This window comes from Mya arenaria, chromosome 5 (assembly GCF_026914265.1).
Source record: "Mya arenaria isolate MELC-2E11 chromosome 5, ASM2691426v1".
Lineage (NCBI taxonomy): Eukaryota > Metazoa > Mollusca > Bivalvia > Myida > Myidae > Mya > Mya arenaria.
The window spans coordinates 44,088,291-44,104,638 of NC_069126.1; the positions used below are offsets into that span (position 1 = coordinate 44,088,291).

At 35.0% G+C, this 16,348-nt stretch overlaps 1 protein-coding gene across 1 annotated transcript; it reads left to right on the forward strand.

Annotated features, from left to right (window-relative positions):
- Window positions 1-6,536: 6,536 nt before the first annotated feature.
- LOC128233474 (uncharacterized) lies at window positions 6,537-14,460 on the forward strand. Its single transcript, XM_052947157.1, has 5 exons — window positions 6,537-6,912; window positions 10,534-10,893; window positions 11,207-11,386; window positions 13,213-13,823; window positions 14,009-14,460. The coding sequence occupies exons 1-5, from the start codon at window positions 6,819-6,821 to the stop codon at window positions 14,234-14,236; spliced, it is 1,473 nt and encodes a 490-aa protein (XP_052803117.1). The 5' UTR covers window positions 6,537-6,818; the 3' UTR covers window positions 14,237-14,460.
- Window positions 14,461-16,348: the final 1,888 nt, after the last annotated feature.

Consider the following 16,348-nt stretch of genomic DNA (forward strand, 5'->3'; position numbering starts at 1 on the left):
TACCAATGATGAAGGCTGCATACTTAAATCTTTTGAATTTTAAATTTGGCGTACCGCGTATCACCATATTGTATATACTGTATAACACTTTAAAACGTTGCATACTGCGTAACAAAAATACAATGTATCGAAACTTTATGGTCAGGTGGTCCAGTGGTGAGACACGTGCCCTTCAACCCAAGGACACCACCAGCATTACTAAGCATCTTCCAGTGTCAGTACTATACACTGGAAACACCCTGTACTGGATATCTCTATCATCTGTGCACGATATCCCATGACCTGCAGTGTAGTCATACTACTTGGTTTGTGACGTCACAAAAGGTTATTGCAATAACAAAAATACATTTCGCATCAGATAGAAAAACCGCTAAAAGTTTGTTACCTTTCAATATCATTTTTACAAAACATAGCGCAGGCTAAGGGAATAAGTGTACACTATACTCGGTTCCTGGGCGATATCTTGAGCAATTTATAATTCTATAGAAAAACGTAGGTAATGGTAAAACAATAGTGTTTGTCATGGTAAAAATCAAATCAAATGACTTTTGTGGTCCAAAAATATGCTAATTTTTATTTTTTATCACGTTTGCTTATCAAACGGAAGTTTCGGTATGCATATTCTTTCGTAGTTTTGGGAGTTACAATGGCCAACCTCTCTCCTTCATGAACCCAACTGAAACATGTTTTCCGATGAATGTTTACAAAGACAGTAGATACGAGCAACGGTTATGTTTTACAGCAATTAAACGCATATAAATATATGACAAATAAATACCACAATCATATGGAGGCTATTCGTTGCCAAAAGTCCAGACGTGTATGTGTGTATTTTAGGTTTGTAACATTGATGATTTACCAATTTACATTTTACAACCGCCAACTCATCGGTTGTATGTTTACATTTTACACTGCACATTTTCATTTTTCATTGTACCAATTGGAGTTTTATTCTCGTTGCATCTATTCAACAGACGATTCAGTCGTGTTTATAAAGTTGTGTATGTTAAACACATGTCATTCTGTGAAAGTCACATGCCGAGTTTTACATTGCGGTGTGTAGAAGACATATTTCAGTTCGTAGTTCTACAAAGTACATTGTATGGTGGTGACTTTTCATTCGCAGTTCAACATGTTTACGAGATGAATTTAATTTTATTTATAGATAGCTCCGCCTTAACCATGTCTTAACTCCGCCTTAACCATGTCTTAACTCCTCCTTACGTCTTTCGGAAATTTCCGCTATCACTCGGCTCTATTTAAACCAATTATGGATACTTTGGACCATGGACATTGCGAACGTTATTATGGACATTACGAATAATCTATATTATGACATTATGGACTATGATTTGGAAACAGGATGGATTATAAATTATTTCATGTCGAATAAAATAATATATGATATTACAACATGTTTTTGTCTATATAATAGTTATTAATACGCACATATGACATGAAATGAGATGTATGCAAACTGATACTTGACTCAAACACAACAAAATGTAAGTCATTAGCATTGAATTATACTTGATATATATATGAAAAGTCCCATTGTCTTATTTTTCTTTTAAAGCTGCACTCTCACAGATTGACCGTGTTGACAACTATTTTTATCTTTTGTTTTGGAATTAGCCAATTTTTGCGTAAATGTCTGGATACCAGTGGTATAAGACTGCTGACAAAAAATCAGATACAGTTTTTCAGTTTTACGTTCGCAAATTGATGTTTTATGGCTAAAAGTGTTACTACAGTAACGTTTAAAGAAAAAGGAAAAATGTCGGCAGTTTTTCAAACAATTTAGATCTGTTTTAGTGTGAGTAATCTTATTATTTGTATAGAAAGCATTGCTGCCAAAATCAGCCGAGTCTGGGACAAAAAGAGGTTGTCAAAACTGTCAATCTGTGAGAGTGCAGCTTTAAATTACTATAAACACTATTTCAAATTCTACCATTGGAGGACACTTTCTTGCATTTTTGCAATGTTTAAGATTGCAAGTAATATTAGATAATTTAAAATTTACGAAGAAAAAAATCTAAATTTTCATTAAGTTGAAATTATTCACATAACTGGGGGACACAAGTGGGTTGGAGGGCTGTTGTTTTGTTTCAATGATGTATTGAAATTACACGTTTACACCATACATGCTTATTAAGATAGTAAATGTATAACATCAAACAAAACTAGGTGGATATCATTATGATGTCCATCAAAAGTTTCGTGGGTTTGCTGGAGCAGGTTTTGAACAGGGACTTGCGTTAGAGGGGCGTTACTTAGGGGCACAACTTTTTGGACATCATCCCTCGAGTGGGCATGACATTAATATGTTTAAAATGTGGGAAGTGGGGTTTAGGGGTACTCCCCCTAGAATATTTTAAATATTTTTAGTCTGAATTGGTCCATTATGGCGTAATTAAAAAAAATTCTGAGAAATAATGACATAAAAATTAACCTTTAAGTTAACTTGCGGGCCAAATGGGGGGCACAGGCCCTACAGCCCCCCCCCACTAAACGATCCGCCCATGGTCCACTTGTAAATAAAATAAATGAATAATTTTTGCTTGCTTGGGTATATAAGTAAAAAAAAACAACTGACAGTGGCAGTATAAATCTAGGTCCGTGAGCCCAGCTCAGATACACCCAACTGCAATTGACTAAATAATATGGTGATTTATAACCCATTTAGGAACATTGATCGTCAAAATAAAATAAAAGATGAAGTTAATTTTAGTTTTTATTGTGAAAAAAAGAGAGAGTACTCGAACTTACAACCGGGAATTTACAGGAGGTAGGCGAAGATGTTATCTCCCTTGCTTGATTCGACGAAAATAAACGAAAGACAATCTGATTTGTTAGCTCCGCCCATTCACCTTCGTTTCTTTCGGTGACATTTACCATATAATGTATAGGCGAAATCGTCTATCCTTGTAATTCTGAACTTGTCAATTGACTTTTGTAAACCTGGACTTGTTGGACTGCAAATGTTCATTTTACGAATGCGAGTGTCGACTGTAGGATTGCAGTTTTACATATGCATGATTCGGCTTTCTAAATTACATCATCATATTGTTAAAGGCAAGTTATACGATCTATGTTTTAGTGAGTTTATACAGGGTCGATCTGACAATATACATTTTGACTACTATAATGACAAATGACAAATCAATACAGAAAAACTGACGAATAGAAACAACAAATAGCACGTCTACATTGACAAATGTAAGAGATATTTAGTACGATTACGAAGCACATTGTGGGAATTACACGTCTTGACTTTTGGCAACGAATAGCCTCCATACACCTTTGTCGTGTATCAATTTAAACTCTGAATGACATGTTCATTGAAGTGATAGTCAATATCGAAGCAAAATAAACGAGCACGCCCGGAACTGAACATTTAACTCAATGCAGATTGGTTTAAACATATTTTATTCAACATATCTCAATATACATATAATACACGTTAAATATAATTTAAGTATTTGCATTATTATATTGAATCGGATTGAAACGAAAGCATAGCTTATAAAGTTTCTCTCCGTGAGAATTAAGTTACACGTTATGCAGAGTAATGAGAAGGTTAGACAATTTTAATTACATGTATATATGTTGTTAATGAAAACATACAGAATATTATCTTAAGAGAACGAAAGAAAGCGTTTGAAATAGTGTATAAAAATGATGATTTGGGTAACAAAAAAAAGATGGATGGATGAAAAAAAGTAGACAGAGCGAGAGTATATGTAAGTTTGATGATAGTTAGATTGATGATAGTTGGGTACCTGTACCGTTTGGTAGAAAGGGTCAAGTCTGGGAATATAGCATAATCAGAAGCGTTTCAGTTTTGTAAGAAGTTATGAACAAAACTGAAGATTTTTGAGTTGCTCTCGTTGTTAAGGGTAGGATCACCGTTGAGAATGATATCAATGTCAACACGTGTGATTCTAGACATATCACGAATTAAGGTTTGTCGAATATCCGTATACAAGGGACAATGCAGGAAGAAGTGAGTGCTACTTTCAACTTCACCACATTCGCATAGAGCAGAAATTATTATGTTTTTGCAAAAGAGGTGATAGTTAAGGGCACTACAACTAGTACGCAGTCGAGCGTGGAGTACCTGCAAGCGACGGCTACCGTTGTAATAGTATGGAGGGCAGACTGAAGATTGATTTGAAATAGATCTCTTGAAAGAAGCAATAGAAGGGCTGTCCCGCACATCCCGAGAAAGTTCATTCCATGCACGTACAGAAGAAGGAAGGAAAGAGGAAAAGTAAGAACTAGTACGTGACATAACCGTTCTTGTATTAGATGCATTGCGTAGTGGATAATTATGAGAACCAACAGTTTGGGGTGTAAGGGATGATAAATACTCAGGTACAAGGCCGTTGTCCATTTTATAGAAGAGACATAGTTTGTGATTGAGTCGTCTTTCTGAAAGAGTAGGCCAGCTCAGTTCCTTGTGAAGAACGGAAATAGATACTAGCTTTGTAGCCCCACAGACGATTCTACCGGCCTCATTTTGAATCTTTTGAAGTTCATTTTTTTCGTAGTCTGTACAATTATCCCACACTGTATCAGCATATTCAAGAATTGGGCGAATGTATGAAAAATAGATAATTTCTAGACATTTTCTGTCCAAACGGAATTTTAGCTTTCGCATGATGCATATGCGTTTGAGGGCCTTACTTCTAATGTACTCAAAGTGCTCGTGCCATGTACAGTCACTGGAGAGGACCAAACCAAGATGTTTGTGCGAGTTAGTTTCTGAAATTTGTTGACCATACATAGTTAACTCGGGGTAGAAACGAGGTTGTCGTTTTCGGGAAAACAAAATTGACATAGTTTTTGCAGGGTTAAAGGTTAGTAACCATTTATCAGCCCAACTACTTATGCTATGAATATCCCTCTGGATTATTTCAGTGGCCCTCAGGGGCTCATCAACCAGAATGTACAGACTGGTATCGTCTGCGAATAACCTAATATTACTACCAATATTAACAACAATGTCATTTATGAATATAAGAAATAAAAGGGGACCTAGAATGGAACCTTGCGGAACACCGGCCTCAAGTTGGGCCCAACTAGACATGGAGCCAGGGAGAACTACGCGTTGCCTACGATTACTGAGATAATCACGGAACCACGATAGTAATGCAGATTGAATTGTCGGTGTTAAGCTTGGCGTATGACCGCACTAGGAAAAGCAACATTTATACAATTTCTAGATTGGCAATTATTTGCAATAATTTGCTAGTAGCATTTTTATCCCTGCATTTTATTTAATACAACACAAAACACAATTTATAATATTTTGATGTCTTTTGCATTTCAATGTAACAATGTATTTTGTTCGTAACAGACTTACCACATTACACGTACATGTTTTTTTTTTTTTTTAAATATCTTCAACGCCTACCGCCAAAAAAAACACTAACTTATTAATAGTCTAAAGTCAAATTTGGACACCCGTAGATAATCCCCTTTGGACATGCTATCAAATGCATCGTTGATAATTTATGTGTTCAAAAATATTACTTTTTTAACTTGTAATTTCTTATCATCATCGACAAATTATATTACTGTACTCAACAAAGGCGTTTTCCTTAAAGTCTGTTCAAGTGAACGGTGCACAATTTGAGACGTACCGAACATGACGTCATATCAAACATATCGCGAGGGCTGGGATCTCATCCTAACGACGTCATTTCTGAAATGACGTAACGGTAACATACAATTTTGCGTGATTTTCTGAAAATTACAATTAACTATTATTTCGTTTCCATTTTAGGCATATTATTATTATTATTTACCAAACTTATATAGCGCCCTTTTCATATACACGTTCAATGGCGCTTTACAACGATATAATCTGATAGCTAACTACAAGCAATATCATTAAAATACTAGACAGCTTTTGAACAATAAATGTACAACATACTTAACAATATGAAACACAATAAAATGAAATGTGGTATTTAACTGGTCGTCTGAATTAAAAACAATAAATATCAATATCATACGATAAAAAATAGTCTAGCGACACTTTGAAAAAAATTAAAAATTATATTAGTATAATTTATGCCTGGCATCTAAATTGCATTTAGAAACAGAACAGAAGCCACTTAAATATATTTTTTTGCGCTTACAGGGTAAAAAAAACATGTTTGCCTACGTGTAAGATAAGCTCCGTGAACACCTTAAAGAAAGATTTTACTCTTGGCTACGTCACTCATTAAATATAGTTTTTGGCAACCCACTCGGTGAAATATGTTGCGATCTTACAATGAAACAGACTGTTTGTCTTTATATACCGTTAGATATTATCTTCAACTTAACAAAATAACAAGGTTCACAAGATATGTATGTTTCCATTCATGTATTTGAAGTGTTTATTTCAATTGTTTATCATTACGCACTAGTAAATGACACACCATATATGTGCACCCCTGTTGATAGATGAAGTGCTGGTAACAGTGAATGCATGCTTCCTTAACATTAGATAAACAGTAAGGAGTAAACACTCACTCGCTTCCGGAATCTTACTAACTAGAGATCACATTCATATCTTTAAAGATTACACTTGTAACTTTAATTTTGTAAATCTGGTTTCAACGTACACATGAACTTTTAGCAAGATAAGTGCTCAGTAAGATGGATACTAGGATATGATTGTGTGGCAACACCACTGAAATATATATTTGGCTACAGTTTAACAACGGCACAGTTAATTTAAACAACATGTAATCTATTATTTTAATCAGGATCTTTCCGTCCAATGATCAAACTACAAGAATCTGTTCCATTTAACATTGAGAATGATAAAGATGAAACACACAATGGAATACAAACTTCTAGCGAGTCTACTGATTATTGCTGTGCTTCAAAAGTGGGCCCGATCTGAGGAAAGGAGTAAGTTATGCATAATGTAGAATTGAGCTGTTTAAGGTAGCACACCCGTAAGCTTACATTTTTACAGAAGTCTATATTGTTTTTTTTGTTTCTTATCAAATATTAGCTTTTTGAAGAGTTCAATACGTTCAGGCCCGGCTGAAGTAGGTGGTTCGGAATTTCAGACTGAATGAATATTTCTAGAACTTGTTGATCTTGTTTTAAAACCATTTTTTACGCGGTCAAAACAGTATTTTAAAATTGTCATACCATATGGCTATACTGTTTGATGATGAGATCAATAATGTATATTTCTGAGAACAAATATATTACTTGTTACTCTGATATCAAATTATTACCAAAATGTTGAACAATAAATGAAATAAACGCTATTTCCTCTCTCTCGGCTAATGTTGTTTTTATAACAAAATCTGAAATGGGGGTATGGTAATTCAAGTTTAGATAAAATTGTTATTTGACGGTACAAATCTTTTAAATTTTGTTTTAGATTCCAGGAAATGATACACATTTAGAAATTATCAAGCTGATTAGTAGTTTGAAATGATGCCCATTTGGGTCGTACCTTAGGGGTTACGTTCTAATTAAAATAATTTTGTAAACAAAATTATTAAATAAGCGCATCTAATAATTGTGATAAAAGAAAGGTCATGTCATTAGTATGGACAACCGGCTTTTGAGGTTAAAGGGTACTCATGTCAATAAATAACGCAAACAATAATTGAGGTAGAATGATACTCATGTCAATAGATAACACAAACAATTATTGAGGTAGAATGATACTCATGTCAATAGATAACACAAACAATTATTGAGGTAGAATGATACTCATGTCAATAGATAACGCAAACAATAATTGAGGTAGAATGATACTCATGTCAATAGATAACACAAACAATTATTGAGGTAGAATGATACTCATGTCAATAGATAACACAAACAATTATTGAGGTAGAAGAGTACTCATGTCAATAGATAACAAAAACAAATATTGAGGTAGAATGATACTCATGTCAATAAATAACGCAGTGAATAATTGAGGTAGTAGGATACTCATGTCAACAGATAACACAAACAATAATTGAAGTAGAAGGGTAATCATGTCAATAGATAACACAACCAACAATTGAGGTAGAAGGATACTCATGTCAACAGATAACACAAACAATATTTGAGGTATAAGGGTACTCATGTCAGTAGATAACACAAACAATTATTGAGGTAGAAGGGTACTCATGTCAATAAATAACACAACCAACAATTGAGGTAGAAGGATATTCATGTCAACAGATAACACAAACAATACTTGAGGTAGAAGGGTACTCATGTCAATAAATAACAAAGTATATAAATGAGGTAGTAGGGTACTCGTGTCAATAGATAACACAAACAATAATTGAGGTAGAAGGGTACTCAGTTCAATAGATAAAACAAACAATAATTGAGGTAGAAGGGTACTCATGTCAATAAATAACACAGTGAATAATTTAAGTAGGAGGGTACTCATGTCAACAGATAACACAAACAATAATTGAGGTAGAAGGGTACTCAGTTCAAATGATAAAACAAACAATAATTGAGGTAGAAGGATACTCATGTCAATAAATAACTCAGTGAATAATTGAGGTAGAAGGGTACTCATGTCAATAAATAACGTAGTGAATAATTGTGGTAGAAGGGTACTCAGTTCAATAGATAAAACAAACAATAATTGAGGTAGAAGGGTACTCATGTCAATAAATAACGTAGTGAATAATTGTGGTAGAAGGGTACTCAGTTCAATAGATAAAACAAACAATAATTGAGGTAGAAGGGTACTCATGTCAACAAATAACGCAGTGAATAATTGTGGTAGAAGGGTACTCAGTTCAATAGATAAAACAAACAATAATTGAGGTAAAAGGGTACTCACGTCAATATATAACGCAATGAATAATTGAGAGAGAAGGGTACTCAGTTCAATAGATAAAACAAACAATAATTGAGGTAGAAGGGTACTCATGTCAATAGATAGCGTAGTGAATAATTGAGGTAGAGGGTTACGCATGACAATAGATAACATAAAACAATAATTGAGGTAGAAGGGTACTCATGTCAATAGATAGCATAAAACAATAATTGAGGTAGAAGGGTACTCATGTCAATAGATAACACAGTGAATAATTGAGGTAGAAGCGTAGTCATGTCAACAGATAACACAGTGAATAATTGAGGTAGAAGCGTACTCATGTCAACAGATAACGCAGTGAATAATTGAGGTAGAAGCGTACTCATGTCAACAGATAACACAAACACTAATTGAGGTAGAAGCGTACTCATGTCAACAGATAACGCAGTGAATAATTGAGGTAAAAGCGTACTCATGTCAACAGATAACGCAGTGAATAATTGAGGTTGAAGCGTACTCATGTTAACAGATAACGCAGTGAATAATTGAGGTAAATACGTACTCATGTCAACAGATAGCGCAGTGAATAATTGAGGTAGAAGCGTACTCATGTTAACAGATAACGCAGTGAACAATTGAGGTAGAAGCGTACTCATGTAAACAGATAACACAACTAATAACTATAAGTAAGGGCAACAATAAATGAGGTTAATGTGTGACTTTGTTATTAGACATAACATAAAGTAACATAAATATATTTTGATTTAAGAATATACACCTTATCCTCATATTCATAAATAAGAAATTCATAAATACACAAATAATGAAAAAAACTCAACCACAATTGATAGTTCTAATTAGCTTCCTCATGCATAACATGCCACAAACTATAATAGAGAAGGAAATGCATTACAATATGAATTCTACTTGTCTCTTTGTTTAGAAGCGTTAACGATATATTACAATGCTAGTTTATGCAATTGGTATTTATTTCTGACATTGAGAAGTTTAATAACTTTGAAAATGCTTGGCCTATTTATATAATATTTAAAGATGGAATATACTCTCTCCTTTAGTCAATATATACGAACACGAAATAGTGTTAATCCGGCTGACGTTCTAACGGCTTCTCTCGACTGGGTGATATAAGTGCCTTTAAGTCTTAATCTAAATTGAGCAATGAAGCAATTTAACATTAACATAACGGAGTCTCTAAACATCCACATTATATATCGAAGCCAAAATTTGGCTGATGTATCTATAATTTGTTATTTTCAGTGTGAGGTATTGTGTGAGAATGTTTTACATTTAGAATATTCAACTCAAGTTTAACCTTATGTTTAGATATTTTATACTATATTTGTCATGCTAGTAAGTCATATATTGAAAATTACTGTTCCAACATGTAAACCAATACGAAAGTCAAATAATATTCTTGTACTAACTTTGATGAATTTGATGAACTTTTTCAGTTCACCCTTTATATATCATTAATACGGCATAGTATAGTTGCAACGTTGATATATTTATACCATGTAACGCAAAAAAACTGTAATCTGTACATGTAATAAAATATTTCTGTTCTGTAAACAGTTCTTGTATATTTGAGTTAGTAGAGCAATCTCATTGATGGACTCAGCTATGTCCTTTTTTAATTTCAAACTGTAAGAAATTGTCGTGATATTCGGGTTGTTCAAAACCTGCAATTGATTGATATCTTTATGATTCTTTTGCAGGTTGCGGAAATGTGAGAGGTGACCAAAATGAAGACATTCTCAAGCTCCGTTTTTACCCGAGCCCCTTTTTTGTGGCTCATATCACCTACAACCACCGTCGCTGGCTGTTTGAATCTGCAAAACGCGCACCAATCATTGTAATACCTTTGAAAGACAGCCCTAAACTCGATCCGAAATATAATGAGTCAGGTAACTTTCTCACCGTATACAACATAAGCGCAGCAGATAATGGTCAGTATTTTCTGGACTGCTGGCAAAGCGGTTTAACATTGCAGAGTTCACGTTGGACGTTCACGTGGAAGATGCCGGAAACAACGCACGTGAGCACCGTTACTACAACACATAGGGTAACTATGACCGGTACGTTAACGTTTTAAATTAGTTACGGTTGCTTAAATAACGATTATAGTGATTAGACAAATAAGATAAAAATCATGTTGCAACAATTAGTTATTCTGGGCATTAACTATTTAAATGTCGCTAATTTAATAGTCGCTTCAACATGTGATAGAACATGCATGAGCTGAGCCCTGATTTAAGAACTGTTTTTGTGTTGAGTTTATACAATTTGACCGCTTGTACTTCCCCCAACCCTTTAGTTTGCAAGTAATATCTACTCTCTTCCCTGACATATGTTAACCTCTTAAATAAAAGTAATTACAATATATTGTAGATATCAATGGGGATTCAACGAAATCAGACCCGCCTGTAGGCAGTGTGCTAGACGTAGATTCAGACAACAGTGTAAATATATCGACTGGACCAAACATTGCAACTGTGGTTGCCATAGTGATGGCAGCAATCATCGTTGTGGTTATCGTGGTCGGGTCTGTCTTGATTGTCCGCAGAAATCGTAAGTTTTACTAAAATTACCGTTAATTTCGATTCAGTTGTCTTCATTTATATGCTATTGTCATTTATTTTGTATTAGAAGGGAATTAAACAACCTTATATGAACACAACAGAACATTTATTTCCAAGAAGGGCTTAAACCCATCTGGCAAACATGTACATTTACAATGGCGATTAAAAAAAGCTCAAAATTTATGCATAAAAAATGAATAAAGACTAATACATGAATGCAGACATAGGGAGATGCGCTACTTGTTTATATTTACGCTTCAAAAGAGTGCTTGATTCTGTAATTGTCAATACAAATAAATGACAATTACACTATACATGGAGCATAGTGCGGTGTTTCTTAATTGAAATGTTTTAAAAATAAAATACTTACAACTTTTCAAAAATTAATTTAGATATTAAAATGTTCCACTTATTTATGCATACTGGGTGGAATGTTCGCTATAATACCTAGGAAAATATTTACCTTTATGTTTATTATACAATGTGCACTCAAAAACAAAATTATATTCGTCATATAATAATTACATTAAGTCTGCCATGTCAATCTTGGATGAAGCTACCTTTCAACCGCTGGTTCACTTATGATGACAAAAATAATTCAACATAACCAAATTCTTGATAAAAACATGCCCCATATAAACCTAAACTACAAAGAAGATCTTTGGTAAGTGAACACTAATTCGGTTTGTTTGCATTTCGGTTTATGTCATTTTATGCAAAATAATAATCCTTTTTATGTACTTCTTGTTTCTTTCAAAATTGGTGCAATTAGTTTATAGAATAGATCATGTCCATGCTTTAATTACAGACAAGAGAACTTATAAATATACTAATTCATTTAAAAAAAGGCTTAAAGCGCCTGGTCTGCCCATGTAGTTTGGGCGTCCGAAAAGGATCCTCCGTTGCTAAACTCCACGCCTAGATATGAAAAACTATAATTGACGATTTATAATTCCTCATTATTGTAATACAACTTTAAATTATTTCTCCCTGTCGTACTAAATATCATAATTTGTGTTTTATCTGTATTTACAACTAATTTCCATAAATTAAAGTATTTAAGCAACGCATCTTATCTTTACTTCAGCTCATTTGCTGAGTCTGCAAATATAACAATATCATCAGCATATAAAAATAAGGAATACCTAAAACATATCGACATCAATCCAATCTCAACCTTTATGTATAAAAATATATTCTATGACACATACTTTCTCCTTGTCTTACACCACGAACACAATTAAAATTATCTCCTAAACAGTATTATGTTTCACCTTAGATTTGACCGAATCCTACATAGATTTTACTATATTCAACATATCACTCCTAGTTCCAAGTTTCATCAATTTATACCACATATTATCTCTCACAAATGCTTTTGTTTAATCCATAAAAGCGCAGTATAAACGTGTCCTTTGATTCAACATACTAGTAATAGTTATAATTCCTTGCAAGAGGAAAATATTATCAACAGTCCTATACGTGATCTAAATCCCGCCTGTGCTTCTATATATTCATGTTTTGCTTAATCAGTTTATAGTTCAATATTCTCGTAAATAGTTTATCAATACGTAATTCGTACATATGTTTTTATTTATAATAGTATCATTATGATAATGCCCGGTGCATGTGAGCTTGTTGATGGTCTGCCTGTTATCACAGTTTCCATCGCAGGAATATGCAAACTACTAATGTATTCATAGCTTGTCTAACAATTATTGTATCGATATTGATATTTGTAAACAAATATTATCTTTCTATTTTGGAAGTCCTTTGCGACATTTGAAACATATTCAAGTATGGAAAATATTTTAGGCCAACACAAACGCCACGACGCAGCTCTCGAAACCGAAAAACCAACAGCTCGGATACTACCTAAACGTCCTGACCAGGGCGTTCCCACATCTTCCTGTGAAGACCAGTATGCAAAAATACAGGATTGCCGGTCATCCGTCAACCCAGCTTCGGGTCGTTTAGATGATAAACGTGTTCCCCCAGAGTATGAATCGGTTACACCAACGTTTCAAAGAAAACAGACCACATGGACGGGAACTATTAACAATGCACCAGAATATTCTCAAGTGATTCCTAAGTCTCAAAGAAATCATAACGCTGAAGGTGATACAAGAAACACTTCGCCGGAATATTCTCATGTGATTCCTAAGTCTCAAAGACGATTGGACATGGGAAAAGAAACAAAAGCGGCGGAATATTCTCAAGTGATACCCAAATCACAAAGACATAACACAATTGGCGATGAAGCAAGGTCTAAAACGTTTTCAGTGACATTCCCCCCTAACGTTGACGTCAGTAAGCTAGGGACAGAATTACCGCGCGGGTCAGGCGACGCCTACGCGAATTACGGGCCAACGTATTCAAACATAACAGGACAGGTTTTGGTCGCTGCCCGCTCATTCAGGCGTAAGGTGGGACTGTTAAATCGTTATTTCATTTTTGATAATGCATCATCATTCTCATCATCATCATCATCATCATCATCATCATCATCATCATCATCCAGCGCCGCCACCGTTGTCGTCCTCGATTTCACCATCATGATTTTATGTCAATATATCTGAAGGAAATGTTCATATGAATTATATTCTTACAGAGTCGCATAAAGCACCGTGAGCTCCATTACGCTGCACTGGACTGCACAGACCCGACCGCAGACGCCGGCCATTATGACTGCATAGTGGACATACATAGAAAGAGCGGCTGTCAGTATGCGTCTATCGACTTTGAGAAGAAAGCGTTTATCGCCCCTGTGCGACGCGCCCCTTCCTCGTGGTATCGCCACCAAAAAAGGCGGAAGTCAACTGTGAATAAAAATGACTGATTCTATAAATATCATATTTGTTAAAATATCACATTGGTAGTATTTTATTATACATATTGTGAAGCATCTAAAATATACCGCAAAGATCTTAAACGTAGACAAAACGCACACACATACGTACGGACGCACATACAGATATGCAAGCACGACAAACACACACGCACACGAGTATTTGGCCAGGAACATGTTTAAATGTTTGAAATAAACGTCTGCATATACAACAATAGGATTGTTTGTATTTAATAATTGTTAATTGTTTGTATGTCTTTCACATTATGCTAGGATCAATGTCATAACCAAACATGAAAAAGTCCTCATAATACGCGTCATGTGACATCTTTAAAACCTCCGAACTGACTCCCTTGCAAAATTTCACCATCCAGGCGTGCCTCTGAGCCGCGCACTCGCCACCACTCAACTTCCGGCGCTCCACAGCCTCGTTGACCGCCTTCTGCAGGCGTGCTTCTGTTTCCTCCTCCGTGACGTCATTGAACTCTCGTTCCGGAAACTCGACGTCATTGTTGTGTAACCTTGAATTTGGAATGCGTGCCATATTCTTCTTGCAAGCTCTTTTTCAGAAACACACCCTTTCGGTATTATTGGCCTATGGTGGCCTTTTGTGGCATACGTACCTACGAGGGTTCGTAACGAGTGTTCTATGAGGTTTTGTTCATTAATGGCTTTATTCACTTCATCTTATATGTTGTTCTACGTTTGCTTTATCTAGAATATATTTCACGTCGTCATTAAATGTTTCTTGCTTAGCAACCATGTCTATTTTATAATCACAAGGCATACATATACTGTATATGGGAGCCCAGTGTAAATCCGTGAACTTTCTATCCAAAATCTTACTTGAGATAGACCAAAGAAACTGTCCAAACGTTACATTGTTTCCACATTTATCGCCTTTTATTCCCATAGATCTAGCTATATTCCATTTATTTGGCAAATAAATTTGATCAATATAAGACGAAAACAATCTAGAATACGGACTCCGAGCCACGAGAAAGGAAGTAGTACCATTTAGGCGCTCAACCGACTTCGTGGTAATGTTACCGTGTTGTTTCATTTTCCCGTGCGCGGCGTCACGTGGAAGGTCAAATACCGTGTCGCCAGCGTCCTGTTTTCCCTGGCGCCGGTTGACGCCGTGCAGCGACAGGAAGACCTGCGTCCAAAACGTGCTCCCAACATTTGCCACGCGACAGTAGTTCAGTTTGTGCCGATCCGATAAATAAAACAGCGGCTTGCTGCTCAGCACCGCTTTCACGATCCGTCGTTTTGAATACATTGCGCATGCGCTACGTAGATGTTCCGCTCTTTAGCGGCTAAGGGAAAAAATGTACATTATACTCGGTTCCTGTGCGATATCTTGAGCAATTTATAATTCTATAAACACCGTGGGTTACGGTAAAAATAGTGTTTGTCATTGTAAAAATCAAATCAAATGACTTTTGTGGTCCAAATATACGCTTATATGCATGTTTATTATGTTTGCCTATCAAACGGAAGTTCCGGAATGCATATTCTATAGTAGTTTTGGGAGTTACAATGGCCAACCTCTCTCCTTGTCATGAACCCAACTGAAACATGTTTTCCGATGAATGTTTACAAAGGCAGTAGATACGAGGTTATGCTTTAAAGCAATCAAAAGAAATATACATATATGACAAATAAATACCACAATCATTCAACTTTGTATGTCAATCAATTTATTTATCACGAAACTCTCCACAATAAGTTGCATGCTCCTTATTAGTTTTTTTTTTATTTTAAACAAAAAGGAGATATTGCGTCTTCGGTCGGTTTGAAGAGCAAAGTATTTTACTATTGTCGTTTATCAATTTAAACTCTGAAAGACATGTTTATTTAAGTGATGGTTGATATCGAAGCAAAGTAAAAGTGCACGCCCGGAACTGAACATTTAATTCAATGCAGATTGAATTGTCGGTGGTAAGCTTGGCGTATGATCGCACTAAGAAAATCAACATTTTTACTATTTTTAGATTGGCAATTATTTGCAATAATTTGCTATTAGCACTTTAATATTTGTATTTTATTTAATATAACACAATTTACACTTTGTTATATGTTGTTGTCTTTCGCATTTTA

Bases quoted from the DNA above. Each gene is read 5' to 3' on its own strand.
- LOC128233474 (XM_052947157.1), top strand. From the start codon at position 6,819: ATGATAAAGATGAAACACACAATGGAATACAAACTTCTAGCGAGTCTA. The intron at 11,387-13,212 runs GTAAGTTTTACT...AAAATATTTTAG, and splicing joins CTTGATTGTCCGCAGAAATC to GCCAACACAAACGCCACGAC. The intron at 13,824-14,008 runs GTGGGACTGTTA...ATATTCTTACAG, and splicing joins CCCGCTCATTCAGGCGTAAG to AGTCGCATAAAGCACCGTGA.